An 18,756-nucleotide genomic window follows, 5' to 3' on the forward strand; every position below is an offset into this window, starting at 1 on the left:
CTCTCTCTCCGACAGTGTCTGCGTCTCTCTCTCTCTCTCCGACAATGCCTGCGACTCTCTCTCTCTTACTCTCACTCCGACAATGCCTGCGTCTCTCTCTCTCTCTCTCCGACAGTGTCTGCGTCTCTCTCTCTCTCTCTTTCTCTCTCTCTCTCTCTCTCCGACAGAGTCTGCGTCTCTCTCTCTCTCCGACAGGGTCTGCGTCTCTCTCTCTCTCTCTCTCTCTACAACAGTGTCTGCGTCTCTCTCTCTCTCTCTCCGACAGTGTCTGCGTCTCTCTCTCTCTCTCTCTCTCTCTCTCCGACAGTGTCTGCGTCTCTCTCTCTCTCTCCGTCACTCCGACAGTGTCTGCTTCTCTCTCTCCATCTCCGCCAGTGTCTGCGCCTCTCTCTCTCTCTCCGACAGTGACTGCGTCTCTCTCTCTCCGACAGTGTCTGCATCTCTCTCTCTCTCCGTCACTCCGACAGTGTCTGCTTCTCTCTCTCCATCTCTGCCAGTGTCTGCGTCTCTCTCTCTCTCTCTCTCTCTCTCTCTCTCTCCGACAGTGTCTGCGTGTCTCTCTCTCTCTCTCCAACAGTGTCTGCGTCTCTCTCTCTCTCTCTCTTTCCGACAGTGTCTGCGTCTCTCTCTCTCTCCGACAGTGTCTGCGTCTCTCTCTCTCTCTCTCTCTCCGACAGTGTCTGCGTCTCTCTCTCTCTCTCTCTCTCCGACAGTGTCTGCGTGTCTCTCTCTCTCTCTCCAACAGTGTCTGCGTCTCTCTCTCTCTCTCTCTTTCCGACAGTGTCTGCGTCTCTCTCTCTCTCCGACAGTGTCTGCGTCTCTCTCTCTCTCTCTCTCTCCGACAGTGTCTGCGTCTCTCTCTCTCTCTCTCTCTCCGACAGTGTCTGCGTCTCTCTCTCTCTCTCTCTCTCCGACAGTGTCTGCTTCTCTCTCTCTCTCTCTTTCTCTCCAACAGTGTCTGCGTCTCTCTCTCTCTCTCTCTCTCCGCCAGTGTCTGCTTCTCTCTCTCTCTCTCTTTCTCTCCAACAGTGTCTGCGTCTCTCTCTCTCTCCGACAGTGTCTGCGTCTCTCTCTCTCACTCTCCGACAGTGTCTGCGTCTCTCTCTCTCTCTCTCTCTCCGCCAGTGTCTGCGTCTCTCTCTCTCTCTCTCTCTCTCTCCGACAGTGTCTGCGTCTCTCTCTCTCTCTCTCTCTCCGACAGTGTCTGCGTCTCTCTCTCTCTCTCTCTCTCTCCGACAGTGTCTGCGTCTCTCTCTCTCTCTCGCTCTCTCTCTCTCTCCGACAGTGTCTGCGTCTCTCTCTCTCTCTCTCACTCTCTCCGACAGTGTCTGCGTCTCTCTCTCTCTCTCACTCTCTCTCTCTCTCTCTCCGACAGTGTCTGCGTCTCTCTCTCTCTGTCTCTCTCTCTCTCTCACTCTCTGACAGTGTCTGCGTCTCTCTCTCTCTCTCTCTCTCTCTCCGACAGTGTCTGCTTCTCTCTCTCTCTCTCTTTCTCTCCAACAGTGTCTGCGTCTCTCTCTCTCTCTCTCTCCGCCAGTGTCTGCGTCTCTCTCTCTCTCTCTCACTCTCTCTCTCTCTCTCTCTCCGACAGTGTCTGCGTCTCTCTCTCTCTCTCTCTCTCTGACAGTGTCTGCGTCTCTCTCTCTCCGACAGTGTCTGCGTCTCTCTCTCTCTCTCTCTCTCTCTCTATCTCTTTCTCTCCGACAGTGTCTGCTTCTCTCTCTCTCCGACAGTGTCTGCGTCTCTCTCTCTCTATCTCTCTCTCTCTCCGACAGTGTCTGCGTCTCTCTCTCTCTCTCTCGGACAGTGTCTGCTTCTCTCTCTCTCTCACTCTCTCGGACAGTGTCTGCGTCTCTCTCTCTCTCTCTCTCTCTCCGACAGTGTCTGCGTCTCTTTCTCTCTCCAACAGTGTCTGCGTCTCTCTCTCTCTCTTTCCGACAGTGTCTGCGTGTCTCTCTCTCTCTCCTTCTCTCTCTCTCTCTCTCCCGCTCCCACAGTGTTTGTGTCTCTCTCTCTCTCTCCGACAGTGTCTGCGTCTCTCTCTCTCCGACAGTGTCTGCGTCTCTCTCTCTCTCTCCGACAGTGTCTGCGTCTCACTCTCTCTCTCTCTCTCTCACTCTCTCTCTCCGACAGTGTCTGCGTATCTCTCTCTCTCTCTCCGACAGTGTCTGCATGTCTCTCTCTCTCTCTCTCTCTCTCCCTCTTTCCGACAGTGTCTGCGTCTCTCTCTCTCTCTCTCTCAAACAGTGTCTGCGTCTGTCTCTGTCTCTCTCTCTCTCTCTCTCTCTCTCTTTCCCTCTTTCCGACAGTGTCTGCGTCTCTCTCTCTCTCTCAAACAGTGTCTGCGTCTCTCTCTCTCTCTCAAACAGTGTCTGCGTCTGTCTCTGTCTCTCTCCCTCTCGCTCTCTCGCTCTCCCTCCCTGACAGTGTCCGTCTCTCTCTCTCTCTCTTTCTCTCTCTCTCTCCAACAGTGTCTGCATCTCTCTCTCTCTCAGACAGTGTCTGCGTCTGTCTCTCTCGCTCTCTCTCTCTCTCTCTCTCTCTCTCCGACAGTGTATGCGTCTCTCTCTCTCTCTCTCTCTCTCTCTCTCTCCGACAGTGCGTGTCTCTCTCTTTCTCTCTCTCTCTCTCTCCAACAGTGTCTGCGTGTCTCTCTCTCTCTCTCTCTCTCTTTCTCTCTCTCTTTCTCTCCGACAGTGTCTGCGTGTCTCTCTCTCTCTCTCTCTCTCTCTCTCTCTCTCTTTCTCTCTCTCTTTCTCTCCGACAGTGTCTGGGTGTCTCTCTCTCTCTCTCTCTCTCCGACAGTGTTTGCGTCTCTCTCTCTCTCCGACCGTGTCTGCGTCTATCCCTCTCTCCCCCAGCAGCGCATCAATGTTGGAATCCAGCTCTTGCTCCCTCTGCCTGTGTCTGCAAGCTGGTGAGGCTGTGGGTTCTGATTAATGTTTTGGGGGAGGTGGTTATCGTGAGGCAGGAGCTGGTTCAGAAGGTTCCTGACTGTTGTAACTTGGGTTCATTGCTGGCACCCTGCTGTTCCCAAGTTGCTTTTAAATTTAAATGCCAATCACTCCCCCAGTCCTTTCCCTGCTTTCGGAGATGCTGCTGAATGGATTGGTAGTGCTGGCACTGTGGCCTGCCCCTGGGCTCTGCCTCCCGTGGGCTCTGCCTCCCGTGGGCTCTGCCTCCCCTGGGCTCTGCCTCCCCTGGGCTCTGCCTCCCCTGGGCTCTGCCTCCCCTGGGCTCTGCCTCCCCTGGGCTCACCGCCCCTGGGCTCTGCCTCCCCTGGGCTCTGCCTCCCCTGGGCTCACCGCCCCTGGGCTCTGCCTCCCCTGGGCTCTGCCTCCCCTGGGCTCTGCCTCCCCTGGGCTCTGCCTCCCCTGGGCTCTGCCTCCCCTGGGCTCACCGCCCCTGGGCTCTGCCTCCCCTGGGCTCTGCCTCCCCTGGGCTCTGCCTCCCCTGGGCTCACCGCCCCTGGGCTCTGCCTCCCCTGGGCTCTGCCTCCCCTGGGCTCTGCCTCCCCTGGGCTCTGCCTCCCCTGGGCTCTGCCTCCCTTGGGCTCTGCCTCCCCTGGGCTCACCGCCCTTGGGCTCTGCCTCGGCCTGGCATTTGAAACTCCGAGTGCACTTGATACCTTGAGGCGTGTTGCGACCTTAGAAAAGGAATGATTTTGATTCCTGTCCACTGTTCAGGGGCTGCTTCTTGGTGTAACGGAGTAGCCACATCAGATGCACCATCAGGGGGCTGTGGTACCCAGCGGGACTGTGATAAACTGCGATGCCCATCACTCAAACCCTCCACCCCCTCTCCTGACGGTGCTGACAATCTCCGGGCTATGAGTACAGAGGCAATAGCCTCACCCAGGCCAGCCATTTTACACGTGCTCGCCTATTGCTGGCAGGCTGTTTCTCCAAGAGGGCATTGCATTCTCATTGACTGAGCCATCGAGCCTCTCTCACTGATTCACCCACCCACTCCAGACCCATATTGCAGCAGCAGATATTCTCAGCAAAGGGCTGTTTCCACAAGACCCACCATTCTTCCAACTAGTGCTTTATGTGTGAGGCCAGAGAGAGAGACAACTGTGTACAGTCTGTCAATGGGAGCTGGAACCTCCTCTGCACTCAGGCTCAGCAACACAACAGGCCGTGCTATATCGCAACACCCCCTCCCACACCGATTCTGGGACTGCGCGGCCGAAACCATTGGGGCAGTGAATACAGCACGGGGGGTATTGGGATAGTGTGAATACAGCACGGGGGGTATTGGGGTATTGGGATAGTGTGAATACAGCACGGGGGGGGTATTGGGGTATTGGGATAGTGTGAATACAGCACGGGGGGGTATTGGGGTATTGGGATAGTGTGAATACAGCACGGGGGGGTATTGGGATAGTGTGAATACAGCACGGGGGGTATTGGGGTATTGGGATAGTGTGAATACAGCACGGAGGGTATTGGGGTATTGGGATAGTGTGAATACAGCACGGGGGGGGTATTGGGGTATTGGGATAGTGTGAATACAGCACGGGGGGGTATTGGGATAGTGTGAATACAGCACGGGGGGTATTGGGGTATTGGGATAGTGTGAATACAGCACGGGGGGTATTGGGGTATTGGGATAGTGTGAATACAGCACGGGGGGGGTATTGGGGTATTGGGATAGTGTGAATACAGCACGGGGGGTGTTGGGGTATTGGGATAGTGTGAATACAGCACGGGGGGTATTGGGGTATTGGGATAGTGTGAATACAGCACGGGGGGGGTATTGGGATAGTGTGAATACAGCACGGGGGGTATTGGGATAATGTGAATACAGCACGGGGGGGTATTGGGGTATTGGGATAGTGTGAATACAGCACGGGGGGGGTATTGGGATAGTGTGAATACAGCACGGGGGGGTATTGGGATAGTGTGAATACAGCACGGGGGGTATTGGGATAATGTGAATACAGCACGGGGGGGTATTGGGGTATTGGGATAGTGTGAATACAGCACGGGGGGGTATTGGGATAGTGTGAATACAGCACGGGGGGTATTGGGGTATTGGGATAGTGTGAATACAGCACGGGGGGGGTATTGGGATAGTGTGAATACAGCACGGGGGGGTATTGGGATAGTGTGAATGCAGCACGGGGGGTATTGGGATAATGTGAATACAGCACGGGGGGGTATTGGGGTATTGGGATAGTGTGAATACAGCACGGGGGGGTATTGAGATAGTGTGAATACAGCACGGGGGGTATTGGGATAGTGTGAATACAGCACGGTGGGGTATTGGGGTATTGGGATAGTGTGAATACAGCACGGGGGGGTATTGGGATAGTGTGAATACAGCACGGAGGGGTATTGGGATATTGGGATAGTGTGAATACAGCACGGAGGGGTATTGGGATAGTGTGAATACAGCACGGCGGGTATTGGGGTATTGGGATAGTGTGAATACAGCACGGGGGGGTATTGGGGTATTGGGATAGTGTGAATACAGCACGGGGGGGTATTGGGATAGTGTGAATACAGCACGGAGGGGTATTGGGATATTGGGATAGTGTGAATACAGCACGGGGGGGTATTGGGGTATTGGGATAGTGTGAATACAGCACGGGGGGGTATTGGGGTATTGGGATAGTGTGAATACAGCACGGGGGGTATTGGGGTATTGGGATAGTGTGAATACAGCACGGGGGGGTATTGGGGTATTGGGATAGTGTGATTACAGCACGGGGGGTATTGGGATAGTGTGATTACAGCACGGGGGGTATTGGGATAGTGTGATTACAGCACGGGGGGTATTGGGATAGTGTGAATACAGCACGGGGGGTATTGGGATATTGGGATAGTGTGAATACAGCACGGGGGGTATTGGGATAGTGTGAATGCAGCACGGGGGGGTAATGGGATAGTGTGAATACAGCACGGGGTGGTATTGGGGTATTGGGATAGTGTGAATACAGCACGGGGGGTATTGGGGTATTGTGATAGTGTGAATACAGTCCGGTGGGGTATTGGGGTATTGTGAATACAGCACGGGGGGATATTGGGATAGTGTGAATACAGCACGGGGGGGTATTGGGGTATTGGGATAGTGTGAATACAGCACGGGGGGTATTGGGATAGTGTGAATACAGCACGGGGGGGTATTGGGATAGTGTGAATACAGCACGGGGGGGTATTGGGGTATTGGGATAGTGTGAATACAGCACGGGGGGTATTGGGGTATTGGGATAGTGTGAATACAGCACGGGGGGCTTTGGGATAGTGTGAATACAGCACGGGGGGTATTGGGATCGTGTGATTACAGCACGGGGGGTATTGGGATAGTGTGATTACAGCACGGGGGGTATTGGGGTATTGGGATAGTGTCAAAACAGCACGGGGGGTATTGGGGTATTGGGATAGTGTGAATACAGCACGGGGGGTATTGGGGTATTGTGAATACAGCACAGAGGGTATTGGGATAGTGTGAATACAGCACGGGGGGGTATTGGGGTATTGGGATAGTGTGAATACAGCACGGGGGCGTATTGGGATAGTGTGAATACAGCACGGGGGGGTATTGGGGTATTGGGATAGTGTGAATACAGCACGGGGGTGGTATTGGGGTATTGGGATAGTGTGAATACAGCACGGGGGGGTATTGGGATAGTGTGAATACAGCACGGCGGGTATTGGGGTATTGGGAAAGTGTGAATACAGCACGGGGGGGTATTGGGGTATTGGGATAGTGTGAATACAGCACGGGGGGGTATTGGGGTATTGGGATAGTGTGAATACAGCACGGGGGGTATTGGGGTATTGGGATAGTGTGAATACAGCACGGGGGGGTATTGGGATAGTGTGAATACAGCACGGGGGGTATTGGGATCGTGTGAATACAGCACGGGGGGGTATTGGGGTATTGGGATAGTGTGAATACAGCACGGGGGGTATTGGGATAGTGTGAATACAGCACGGGGGGTATTGGGATAGTGTGAATACAGCACGGGGGGGTATTGGGGTATTGGGATAGTGTGAATACAGCACGGGGGGGTATTGGGATCGTGTGATACAGCACGGGGGGGTATTGGGGTATTGGGATAGTGTGAATACAGCACGGGGGGTTATTGGGATAGTGTGAATACAGCACGGGGGGGTATTGGGATATTGGGATAGTGTGATACAGCACGGAGGGTATTGGGACAGTGTGAATACAGCACGGGGGATATTGGGATAGTGTGAATACAGCACGGGGGGGGTATTGGGATAGTGTGAATACAGCACGGGGGGTATTGGGATAGTGTGAATACAGCACGGGAGGTATTGGGGTATTGGGATAGTGTGAATACAGCACGGGGGGTATTGGGATAGTGTGAATACAGCACGGGAGGTATTGGGGTATTGGGATAGTGTGAATACAGCACGGGGGGTATTGGGATAGTGTGAATACAGCACGGGAGGGGTATTGGGATAGTGTGAATACAGCACGGGGGGGTATTGGGATAGTGTGAATACAGCACGGGGGGTATTGGGATAGTGTGAATACAGCACGGGGGATATTGGGATAGTGTGAATACAGCACGGGGGGGTATTAGGATATTGGGATAGTGTGAATACAGCACGGGGGGTTATTGGGATATTGGGATAGTGTGAATACAGCACGGGGGGGTATTGGGATATTGGGATAGTGTGATTACAGCACGGGGGGTATTGGGATAGTGTGATTACAGCACGGGGGGTATTGGGATAGTGTGAATACAGCACGGGGGGTATTGGGATAGTGTGATTACAGCACGGGGGGTATTGGGATAGTGTGAATACAGCACGGGGGGTATTGGGATAGTGTGAATACAGCACGGGGGGGTATTGGGATAGTGTGAATACAGCACGGGGGGCTATTGGGGTATTGGGATAGTGTGAATACAGCACGGGGGGTATTGGGGTATTGGGATAGTGTGAATACAGCACGGGGGGGTATTGGGATAGTGTGAATACAGCACGGGGGGTATTGGGGTATTGGGATAGTGTGATTACAGCACGGGGGGGTATTGGGATAGTGTGAATACAGCACAGGGGGGTATTGGGATAGTGTGAATACAGCACGGGGGGCTATTGGGATTGTGTGAATACAGCACGGGGGGGTATTGGGATCGTGTGATACAGCACGGGGGTTATTGGGATAGTGTGAATACAGCACGGGGGGTATTGGGATAGTGTGATACAGCACGGGGCGTATTGGGATCGTGTGATTACAGCACGGGGGGTATTGGGATCGTGTGATACAGCACGGGGGGTATTGGGATAGTGTGAATACAGCACGGGGGGCTATTGGGATATTGGGATAGTGTGAATACAGCACGGGGGGTATTGGGGTATTGGGATAGTGTGAATACAGCACGGGGGGTATTGGGATAGTGTGATACAGCACGGGGGGTATTGGGGTATTGGGATAGTGTGAATACAGCACGGGGGGGTATTGGGATAGTGTGATTACAGCACATGGGGTATTGGGATTGTGTGAATACAGCACGGGGGGGTATTGGGATCGTGTGATACAGCACGGGGGTTATTGGGATAGTGTGAATACAGCACGGGGGGTATTGGGATAGTGTGATACAGCACGGGGCGTATTGGGATCGTGTGATTACAGCACGGGGGGTATTGGGATCGTGTGATACAGCACGCGGGGTATTGGGATCGTGGGAATACAGCACGGGGGGTTTTGGGATAGTGTGATAGAGCACGTGGGGTATTGGGATCGTGTGATTACAGCACGGGGGATATTGGGATAGTGTGATTACAGCACGGGGGGTATTGGGGTATTGGGATAGTGTGAATACAGCACGGGGGGGGTATTGGGATCGTGTGATACAGCACGGGGGGTATTGGGATCGTGGGAATACAGCACGGGGGGTATTGGGATAGTGTGATACAGCACGGGGCGTATTGGGATCGTGTGATTACAGCACGGGGGGTATTGGGATCGTGTGATACAGCACGGGGGGTATTGGGATAGTGTGAATACAGCACGGGGGGTATTGGGATAGTGTGATACAGCACGGGGGGTATTGGGATAGTGTGAATACAGCACGGGGGGGTATTGGGGTATTGGGATAGTGTGAATACAGCACGGGGGGGTATTGGGGTATTGGGATAGTGTGAATACAGCACGGGGGGGTATTGGGATAGTGTGAATACAGCACGGGGGGGTATTGGGGTATTGGGATAGTGTGAATACAGCACGGGGGGCTATTGGGATAGTGTGAATACAGCACGGGGGGTATTGGGATAGTGTGAATGCAGCACGGGGGGTATTGGGATAGTGTGAATACAGCACGAGGGGCTATTGGGATAGTGTGAATACAGCACGGGGGGCTATTGGGATAGTGTGAATACAGCACAGGGGCTATTGGGATAGTGTGAATACAGCACGGGGGGTATTGGGGTATTGGGATAGTGTGAATACAGCACGGGGGGCTATTGGGATAGTGTGAATACAGCACGGGGGGTATTGGGATAGTGTGAATACAGCACGGGGGGGTATTGGGGTATTGGGATAGTGTGAATACAGCACGGGGGGGTATTGGGATAGTGTGAATACAGCACGGGGGGGTATTGGGGTATTGGGATAGTGTGAATACAGCACGGGGGGCTATTGGGATAGTGTGAATACAGCACGGGGGGTATTGGGATAGTGTGAATGCAGCACGGGGGGTATTGGGATAGTGTGAATACAGCACGGGGGGCTATTGGGATAGTGTGAATACAGCACGGGGGCTATTGGGATAGTGTGAATACAGCACGGGGGCTATTGGGATAGTGTGAATACAGCACGGGGGGTATTGGGGTATTGGGATAGTGTGAATACAGCACGGGGGGTATTGGGATAGTGTGAATACAGCACGGGGGGGTATTGGGATAGTGTGAATACAGCACGGGGGGGTATTGGGATAGTGTGAATACAGCACCGGGGGTATTGGGATAGTGTGAATACAGCACGGGGGGGTATTGGGATCGTGTGATACAGCACGGGGGGTATTGGGATCGTGGGAATACAGCACGGGGGGTATTGGGATAGTGTGATACAGCACGGGGGGGTATTGGGATAGTGTGATACAGCACGGGGGCGTATTGGGATCGTGTGATACAGCACGGGGGGTATTGGGATAGTGTGATTACAGCACGGGGGGTATTGGGGTATTGGGATAGTGTGAATACAGCACGGGGGCGTATTGGGATCGTGTGATACAGCACGGGGGTATTGGGATCGTGTGATTACAGCACGGGGGGTATTGGGATAGTGTGATTACAGCACGGGGGGTATTGGGGTATTGGGATAGTGTCAATACAGCACGGGGGGTATTGGGGTATTGGGATAGTGTGAATACAGCACGGGGGGTATTGGGGTATTGTGAATACAGCACAGGGGGTATTGGGATAGTGTGAATACAACACGGGGGAGTATTGGGATAGTGTGAATACAGCACGGGGGGGTATTGGGGTATTGGGATAGTGTGAATACAGCACGGCGGGTATTGGGGTATTAGGAAAGTGTGAATACAGCACGGGGGGGTATTGGGGTATTGGGATAGTGTGAATACAGCACGGGGGGGTATTGGGGTATTGGGATAGTGTGAATACAGCACGGGGGGTATTGGGGTATTGGGATAGTGTGAATACAGCACGGGGGGTATTGGGAGAGTGTGAATACTGCACGGGGGGTATTGGGATAGTGTGAATACAGCACGGGGGGGTATTGGGGTATTGGGATAGTGTGAATACAGCACGGGGGGTATTGGGATAGTGTGAATACAGCACGGGGGGTATTGGGATAGTGTGAATACAGCACGGGGGGTATTGGGATAGTGTGAATACAGCACGGGGGGGTATTGGGGTATTGGGATAGTGTGAATACAGCACGGGGGGGTATTGGGATAGTGTGAATACAGCACGGGGGGCTATTGGGATTGTGTGAATACAGCACGGGGGGGTATTGGGATAGTGTGAATACAGCACGGGGGGTATTGGGATAGTGTAATTACAGCACGGGGGGTATTGGGATAGTGTGAATACAGCACGGGGGGGTATTGGGATCGTGTGATACAGCACGGGGGGGTATTGGGGTATTGGGATAGTGTGAATACAGCACGGGGGGCTATTGGGATAGTGTGAATACAGCACGGGGGGGTATTGGGATATTGGGATAGTGTGATACAGCACGGGGGGTATTGGGATAGTGTGAATACAGCACGGGGGGTATTGGGATAGTGTGAATACAGCACGGGGGGTATTGGGATAGTGTGAATACAGCACGGGGGGTATTGGGATAGTGTGAATACAGCACGGGGGGTATTGGGATAGTGTGAATACTGCACGGGGGGGTATTGGGATAGTGTGAATACAGCACGGGGGGTATTGGGATAGTGTGAATACAGCACGGGGGGTATTGGGGTATTGGGATAGTGTGAATACAGCACGGGGGGGTATTGGGATAGTGTGAATACAGCACGGGGGATATTGGGATAGTGTGAATACAGCACGTGGGATATTGGGATAGTGTGAATACAGCACGGGGGGGGTATTGGGGTATTGGGATAGTGTGATACAGCACGGGGGGTATTGGGATTGTGTGAATACAGCACGGGGGGGTATTGGGATAGTGTGAATACAGCACCGGGGGTATTGGGATATTGGGATAGGGTAAATACAGCACGGGGGGTTATTGGGATAATGTGAATACAGCACGGGGGGTATTGGGGTATTGGGATAGTGTGAATACAGCACGGGGGGTATTGGGTTATTGGGATAGTGTGAATACAGCACGGGGGGGTATTGGGATAATGTGAATACAGCACGGGGGGTATTGGGGTATTGGGATAGTGTGAATACAGCACGGGGGGGTATTGGGGTATTGGGATAGTGTGAATACAGCACGGGGGGGTATTGGGATAGTGTGATTACAGCATGGGGGGTATTGGGGTATTGGGACAGTGTGATCACAGCACGGGGGGTATTGGGATAGTGTGAATACAGCACGGGGGGTATTGGGATAGTGTGAATACAGCACGGGGGGTATTGGGATAGTGTGAATACAGCACGGGGGGTATTGGGGTATTGGGATAGTGTGAATACAGCACGGGGGGTATTGGGATAGTGTGAATACAGCACGGGGGGTATTGGGGTATTGGGATAGTGTGAATACAGCACGGGGGGGTATTGGGATAGTGTGAATACAGCACGGGGGGTATTGGGGTATTGGGATAGTGTGAATACAGCACGGGGGGTATTGGGGTATTGGGATAGTGTGAATACAGCATGGGGGGGTATTGGGATCGTGTGATACAGCACGGGGGGTATTGGGATCGTGGGAATACAGCACGGGGGGTATTGGGATAGTGTGATACAGCACGGGGCGTATTGGGATCGTGTGATACAGCACGGGGGGTATTGGGGTATTGGGATAGTGTGAATACAGCACGGGGGGGTATTGGGGTATTGGGATCGTGTGAATACAGCACGGGGGGGTATTGGGATAGTGTGATTACAGCATGGGGGGTATTGGGGTATTGGGACAGTGTGATCACAGCACGGGGGGTATTGGGATAGTGTGAATACAGCACGGGGGGTATTGGGATAGTGTGAATACAGCACGGGGGGTATTGGGGTATTGGGATAGTGTGAATACAGCACGGGGGGGTATTGGGATAGTGTGAATGGTGTGAATACAGCACGGGGGGTATTGAGGTATTGGGATAGTGTGAATACAGCACGGGGGGTATTGGGATAGTGTGAATACAGCACGGGGGGTATTGGGGTATTGGGATAGTGTGAATACAGCACGGGGGGTATTGGGGTATTGGGATAGTGTGAATACAGCACGGGGGGTATTGGGGTATTGGGATAGTGTGAATACAGCACGGGGGGCTATTGGAATAGTGTGAATACAGCACGGGGGGTATTGGGGTATTGTGAATACAGCACAGGGGGTATTGGGATAGTGTGAATACAGCACGGGGGGTATTGGGATAGTGTGAATACAGCACGGGGGGCTATTGGGATAGTGTGAATACAGCACGGGGGGGTATTGGGGTATTGGGATAGTGTGAATACAGCACGGGGGGTATTGGGATAGTGTGAATACAGCACGGGGGGTATTGGGATAGTGTGAATACAGCACGGGGGGGTATTGGGATATTGGGATAGTGTGAATACAGCACGGGGGGGTATTGGGGTATTGGGATAGTGTGAATACAGCACGGGGGGTATTGGGATATTGGGATAGTGTGAATACAGCACGGGGGGGTATTGGGGTATTGGGATAGTGTGAATACAGCACGGGTGGTATTGGGATATTGGGATAGTGTGAATACAGCACGGGGGGTATTGGGGTATTGTGAATACAGCACAGGGGGTATTGGGATAGTGTGAATACAGCACGGGGGGTATTGGGATAGTGTGAATACAGCACGGGGGGCTATTGGGATAGTGTGACTACAGCACGGGGGGGTATTGGGGTATTGGGATAGTGTGAATACAGCACGGGGGGTATTGGGATAGTGTGAATACAGCACGGGGGGGTATTGGGATATTGGGATAGTGTGAATACAGCACGGGGGGGTATTGGGGTATTGGGATAGTGTGAATACAGCACGGGGGGTATTGGGATATTGGGATAGTGTGAATACAGCACGGGGGGCTATTGGGATAGTGTGAATACAGCACGGGGGGTATTGGGATAGTGTGAATACAGCACGGGGGGCTATTGGGATATTGGGATAGTGTGAATACAGCACGGGGGGTATTGGGATAGTGTGAATACAGCACGGGGGGTATTGGGGTATTGGGATAGTGTGAATACAGCACGGGGGGTATTGGGATAGTGTGAATACAGCACGGGGGGTATTGGGGTATTGGGATAGTGTGAATACAGCACGGGGGGTATTGGGGTATTGGGATAGTGTGAATACAGCACAGGGGGTATTGGGATAGTGTGAATACAGCACGGGGGGGTATTGGGGTATTGGGATAGTGTGAATACAGCACGGGGGGTATTGGGATAGTGTGAATACAGCACCGGGGGGTATTGGGATAGTGTGAATACAGCACAGGGGGTATTGGGATAGTGTGAATACAGCACCGGGGGGTATTGGGATATTGGGATAGTGTGAATACAGCACGGGGGGTATTGGGATAGTGTGAATACAGCACTGGGGGGTATTGGGATAGTGTGAATACAGCACGGGGGGGTATTGGGATAGTGTGAATACAGCACGGGGGGGTATTGGGGTATTGGGATAGTGTGAATACAGCACAGGGGGGTATTGGGGTATTGGGATAGTGTGAATACAGCACGGGGTGGTATTGGGGTATTGGGATAGTGTGAATACAGCACGGGGGGGTATTGGGATAGTGTGAATACAGCACGGGGGGTATTGGGATAGTGTGAATACAGCACGGGGGGGTATTGGGATATTGGGATAGTGTGAATACAGCACGGGGGGGTATTGGGATAGTGTGAATACAGCACGGGGGGTATTGGGATAGTGTGAATACAGCACGGGGGGTATTGGGATAGTGTGAATACAGCACGGGGGGGTATTGGGATAGTGTGAATACAGCACGGGGGGGTATTGGGATAGTGTGAATACAGCACGGGGGGTATTGGGATAGTGTGAATACAGCACGGGGGGGGTATTGGGATAGTGTGAATACAGCACGGGGGGGGTATTGGGATAGTGTGAATACAGCACGGGGGGTATTGGGATAGTGTGAATACAGCACGGGGGGTATTGGGGTATTGGGATAGTGTGAATACAGCACGGGGGGTATTGGGATAGTGTGAATACAGCACGGGGGGTATTGGGATAGTGTGAATACAGCACGGGGGGTATTGGGATAGTGTGAATACAGCACGGGGGGGTATTGGGATATTGGGATAGTGTGAATACAGCACGGGGGGTATTGGGATAGTGTGAATACAGCACGGGGGGTATTGGGATAGTGTGAATACAGCACGGGGGGGTATTGGGATAGTGTGAATACAGCACGGGGGGTATTGGGATAGTGTGAATACAGCACGGGGGGGTATTGGGATAGTGTGAATACAGCACGGGGGGTATTGGGATATTGGGATAGTGTGAATACAGCACGGGTGGTATTGGGATATTGGGATAGTGTGAATACAGCACGGGGGGTATTGGGATCGTGTGAATACAGCACGGGGGGGTATTGGGATATTGGGATAGTGTGAATACAGCACGGGGGGGTATTGGGATAGTGTGAATACAGCACGGGGGGTATTGGGATAGTGTGAATACAGCACGGGGGGTATTGGGATATTGGGATAGTGTGAATACAGCACGGGGGGTATTGGGATAGTGTGAATACAGCACGGGGGGTATTGGGATATTGGGATAGTGTGAATACAGCACGGGGGGGTATTGGGATAGTGTGAATACAGCACGGGGGGTATTGGGATAGTGTGAATACAGCACGGGGGGTATTGGGATATTGGGATAGTGTGAATACAGCACGGCGGGTATTGGGATAGTGTGAATACAGCACGGGGGGTATTGGGATAGTGTGAATACAGCACGGGGGGGTATTGGGATAGTGTGAATACAGCACGGGTGGTATTGGGATAGTGTGAATACAGCACGGGGGGTATTGGGATAGTGTGAATACAGCACGGGGGGGTATTGGGATAGTGTGAATACAGCACGGGGGGGTATTGGGGTATTGGGATAGTGTGAATACAGCACGGGGGGTATTGGGATAGTGTGAATACAGCCCGGGGGGTATTGGGATAGTGTGAACACAGCACGGGAAGCTGCTCCCATTCCTGGTTGGAATGTGTTCCTGTGGATAAAGATGTGCCCGAGCACTCAGTGTGGATGGGCCTGAGATGCCGCAAGCACTGATTATTCAACCGCTCACCAGAAACAGAGTTATCGCTCGTTTGCTGTGTGTGGGATCTTGCTGTGTGCCAATTGCTCCTGCTTTACCCACAAAGCAACAGTGACAGCAATTGAAAAGTAATGCATCAGCTGCGACCCCCTTTGGGACGTGCTGAGCTAGTGGGTGCTATATAAATGCACGGCTATCTTTCTTGCTGTCATTGTTTCACAGCCTCTGCTCATTCTGTCCCCAAACCTCCACACTGCACAGCTCAGCCTGAGCCAACCTGCCCTTCCCTCCACTATCTGCGTGCCTGTAATGCCAAGCTGGCTGCCACTCCTTCCTCATTTCCTTATCTTTTGGGTGTTGCTGGCGGGGCAGAGTTTAATGCCCGCCTCTCGTTGACTCAGGGCTTTAAGACCACACACACTGTGGGAGTCATGTGTCGCCCAGACTGGGTATGGGGGGGCGGGTTCCCTTCTCCCAGTTGGGCTTTTAACGACGATCCGGCAGTTTTCATGCTGACGTTTCCTGGTGCCAGCCCACAGATTTATTGCATTCAATCTCACACCTGGCCCCTGGTGGGATTTGATCTCTCAGCCCCTGGGCTTCTCGTCCAGAAGCAGAACCACTCGGCTCCACTACCGACCTCGGTGGTGTGCCAGCCCGCCGGGCCGCGCCCCCCCCCCCCGGCTTGGATTCTGGGTGAAGTAGGTATCAGCAATCTCGCTCGCCAGGCCCGAAAGGGTTAATGATATCATGACGTTGATAAGCGGGAGGCTGGTCTCGGAGGGGCTGGCACTTGAAAGCTGTGTGTTGTCAGGCGGTATCAGGCCAAGCCGCTGTCACTCACTCATTCAGACAACAGTACAACAGCCTGGCGTCTGTAAGGCCTTATCAGTTGATGCAGACAGGTCGGAGGTCAGCTGTGCACTGAGCATGCTCCTGCAAGCCAGTTATTCAATGGTATTGATTCCATTTTTTATACAGATTCTGATGGATAAGAGTTATGAAGCGAGATGGATTTCTTTTTCTGAAAAGTGACTTGGACAGTGTGGCTGTATTATTCAGCCCAATCGATTCCGCGCTCCCTCGGGCAGGTTAAATCGTGCTGAACGGTGGGAGCCATTGTTAGCGGCACTTCAAACACGCGGAGACACGAGCCGGACGGAACTGGAAGCTGCAGATAAAATACGCGCATCGCTGCTTTGTTCGTGATTGCTCAGATCACACAGCTCACTCCGCTCACATCACTGACCTTTACAAACCTCTTCTCCATCACTGCCTCTCTTAAAAATTGTGGCCAATTGAGAGCGACTGGTCATGCATTTAACAGGAACGAAACCCAAATACTGGATCAACCGGTGGGAAAACCGGTGCCTTGGACAGCAGAGTTTGTCCATTGGGCATTTTCCATCTTAGATACCCAGAGCCAGTATCAAACACTCCCAGGGCAGGTACAGGGGGTTAGATACAGATTAAAGCTCCCTCTACAATGTCCCATCAAACACTCCCAGGGCAGGTACAGGGGGTTAGATACAGAGTAAAGCTCCCTCTACACTGTCCCATCAAACACTCCCAGGGCAGGTAATGGACGGGGTTAGATACAGAGTAAAGCTCCCTCTGCACTGTCCCATCAAACACTCCCAGGGCAAGTACAGCATGGGTTAGATACAGAGTAAAGCTCCCTCTGCACTGTCCCATCAAACACTCCCAGGGCAGGTACAGGGGGTTAGATACAGAGTAAAGCTCCCTCTACCCTGTCCCATCAAACACTCCCAGGGCAGGTACAGGGGGTTAGATACAGAGTAAAGCTCCCTCTACACGGTCCCATCAAACACTCCCAGGACAGGTATAGGGGGTTAGATACAGAGTAAAGCTCCCTCTACACTGCCCCGTCAAACACTCCCAGGGCAGGTACAGGGGGTTAGATACAGAGTAAAGCTTCCTCTACACTGTCCCATCAAACACTCCCAGGGCAGGTACAGGGGGTTAGATACAGAGTAAAGCTCCCTCTACACTGTCCCATCAAACACTCCCAGGGCAGGTACAAGGGGTTAGATACAGAGTTAAGTTTCTCTACACTGTCCCATCAAACACTCCCAGGGCAGGTACAGGGGGTTAGATACAGAGTAAAGCTCCCTCTACACTGTCCCATCACACACTCCCAGGGCAGGTACAGGGGGTTAGATACAGAGTAAAGCTCCCTCTACACTGTCCCATCAAACACTCCCAGGACAGGTACAGGGGGTTAGATACAGAGTAAAGCTCCCTCTACACTGTCCCATCAAACACTCCCAGGGCAGGTACAACACAGGGTTAGATACAGAGTAAAGCTCCCTCTACATTGTCCCATCACACACTCCCAGGGCAGGTACAGCACGGGGTTAGATACAGAGTAAAGCTCCCTCTACATTGTCCCATCAAACACTCCCGGGGCAGGTACAGGGGGTTAGATACAGAGTAAAGCTCCCTCTACAATGTCCCATCAAACACTCCCAGGGCAGGTACAGGGGGTTAGATACAGAGTAAAGCTCCCACTACACTGTCCCATCAAACACTCCCAGGGCAGGTACAGGGGGTTAGATACAGAGTAAAGCTCCCTCTACACTGTCCCATCAAACACTCCCAGGGCAGGTACAACACGGGTTAGATACAGAGTAAAGCTCCTTCATCCGTTCAAATATTTCCACCTTTGGCTTGCCGTCTGTTTATTTCCCTACATCTGTGAATGGTCCTGGGATGGTAAGGGTGCTGTATAAATGCAAGTTGTTGTTGGGATTGTATTGTTGGTGTGAAATGTCCTGAGATTATTTGTTGCATGGTTTTGTCGTTGTCAATCTCCCCTTGCCCTTACCTGCACAATGTCCCAGTATCTAATAGTCGGTGC

General features: G+C 52.8%; 1 protein-coding gene across 1 annotated transcript in view; it reads right to left on the bottom strand.

Moving 5' to 3' along the window:
• The window catches only part of LOC139241367 (RNA-binding protein 25-like), a gene marked incomplete at both ends in the record, with an annotated part of 8,762 nt that extends 8,234 nt beyond the window's left edge, over nucleotides 1-528 (bottom strand). Inside the window, 2 exons of the mRNA XM_070869970.1 lie at nucleotides 123-158; nucleotides 505-528. Coding sequence (XP_070726071.1) covers nucleotides 123-158; nucleotides 505-528 — 60 coding nt within the window. The remainder of the gene's footprint in view (nucleotides 1-122; nucleotides 159-504) is intronic.
• Nucleotides 529-18,756: the final 18,228 nt, after the last annotated feature.

The sequence above is a fragment of the Pristiophorus japonicus genome, unplaced genomic scaffold, assembly GCF_044704955.1.
Source record: "Pristiophorus japonicus isolate sPriJap1 unplaced genomic scaffold, sPriJap1.hap1 HAP1_SCAFFOLD_1055, whole genome shotgun sequence".
NCBI lineage: Eukaryota > Metazoa > Chordata > Chondrichthyes > Pristiophoridae > Pristiophorus > Pristiophorus japonicus.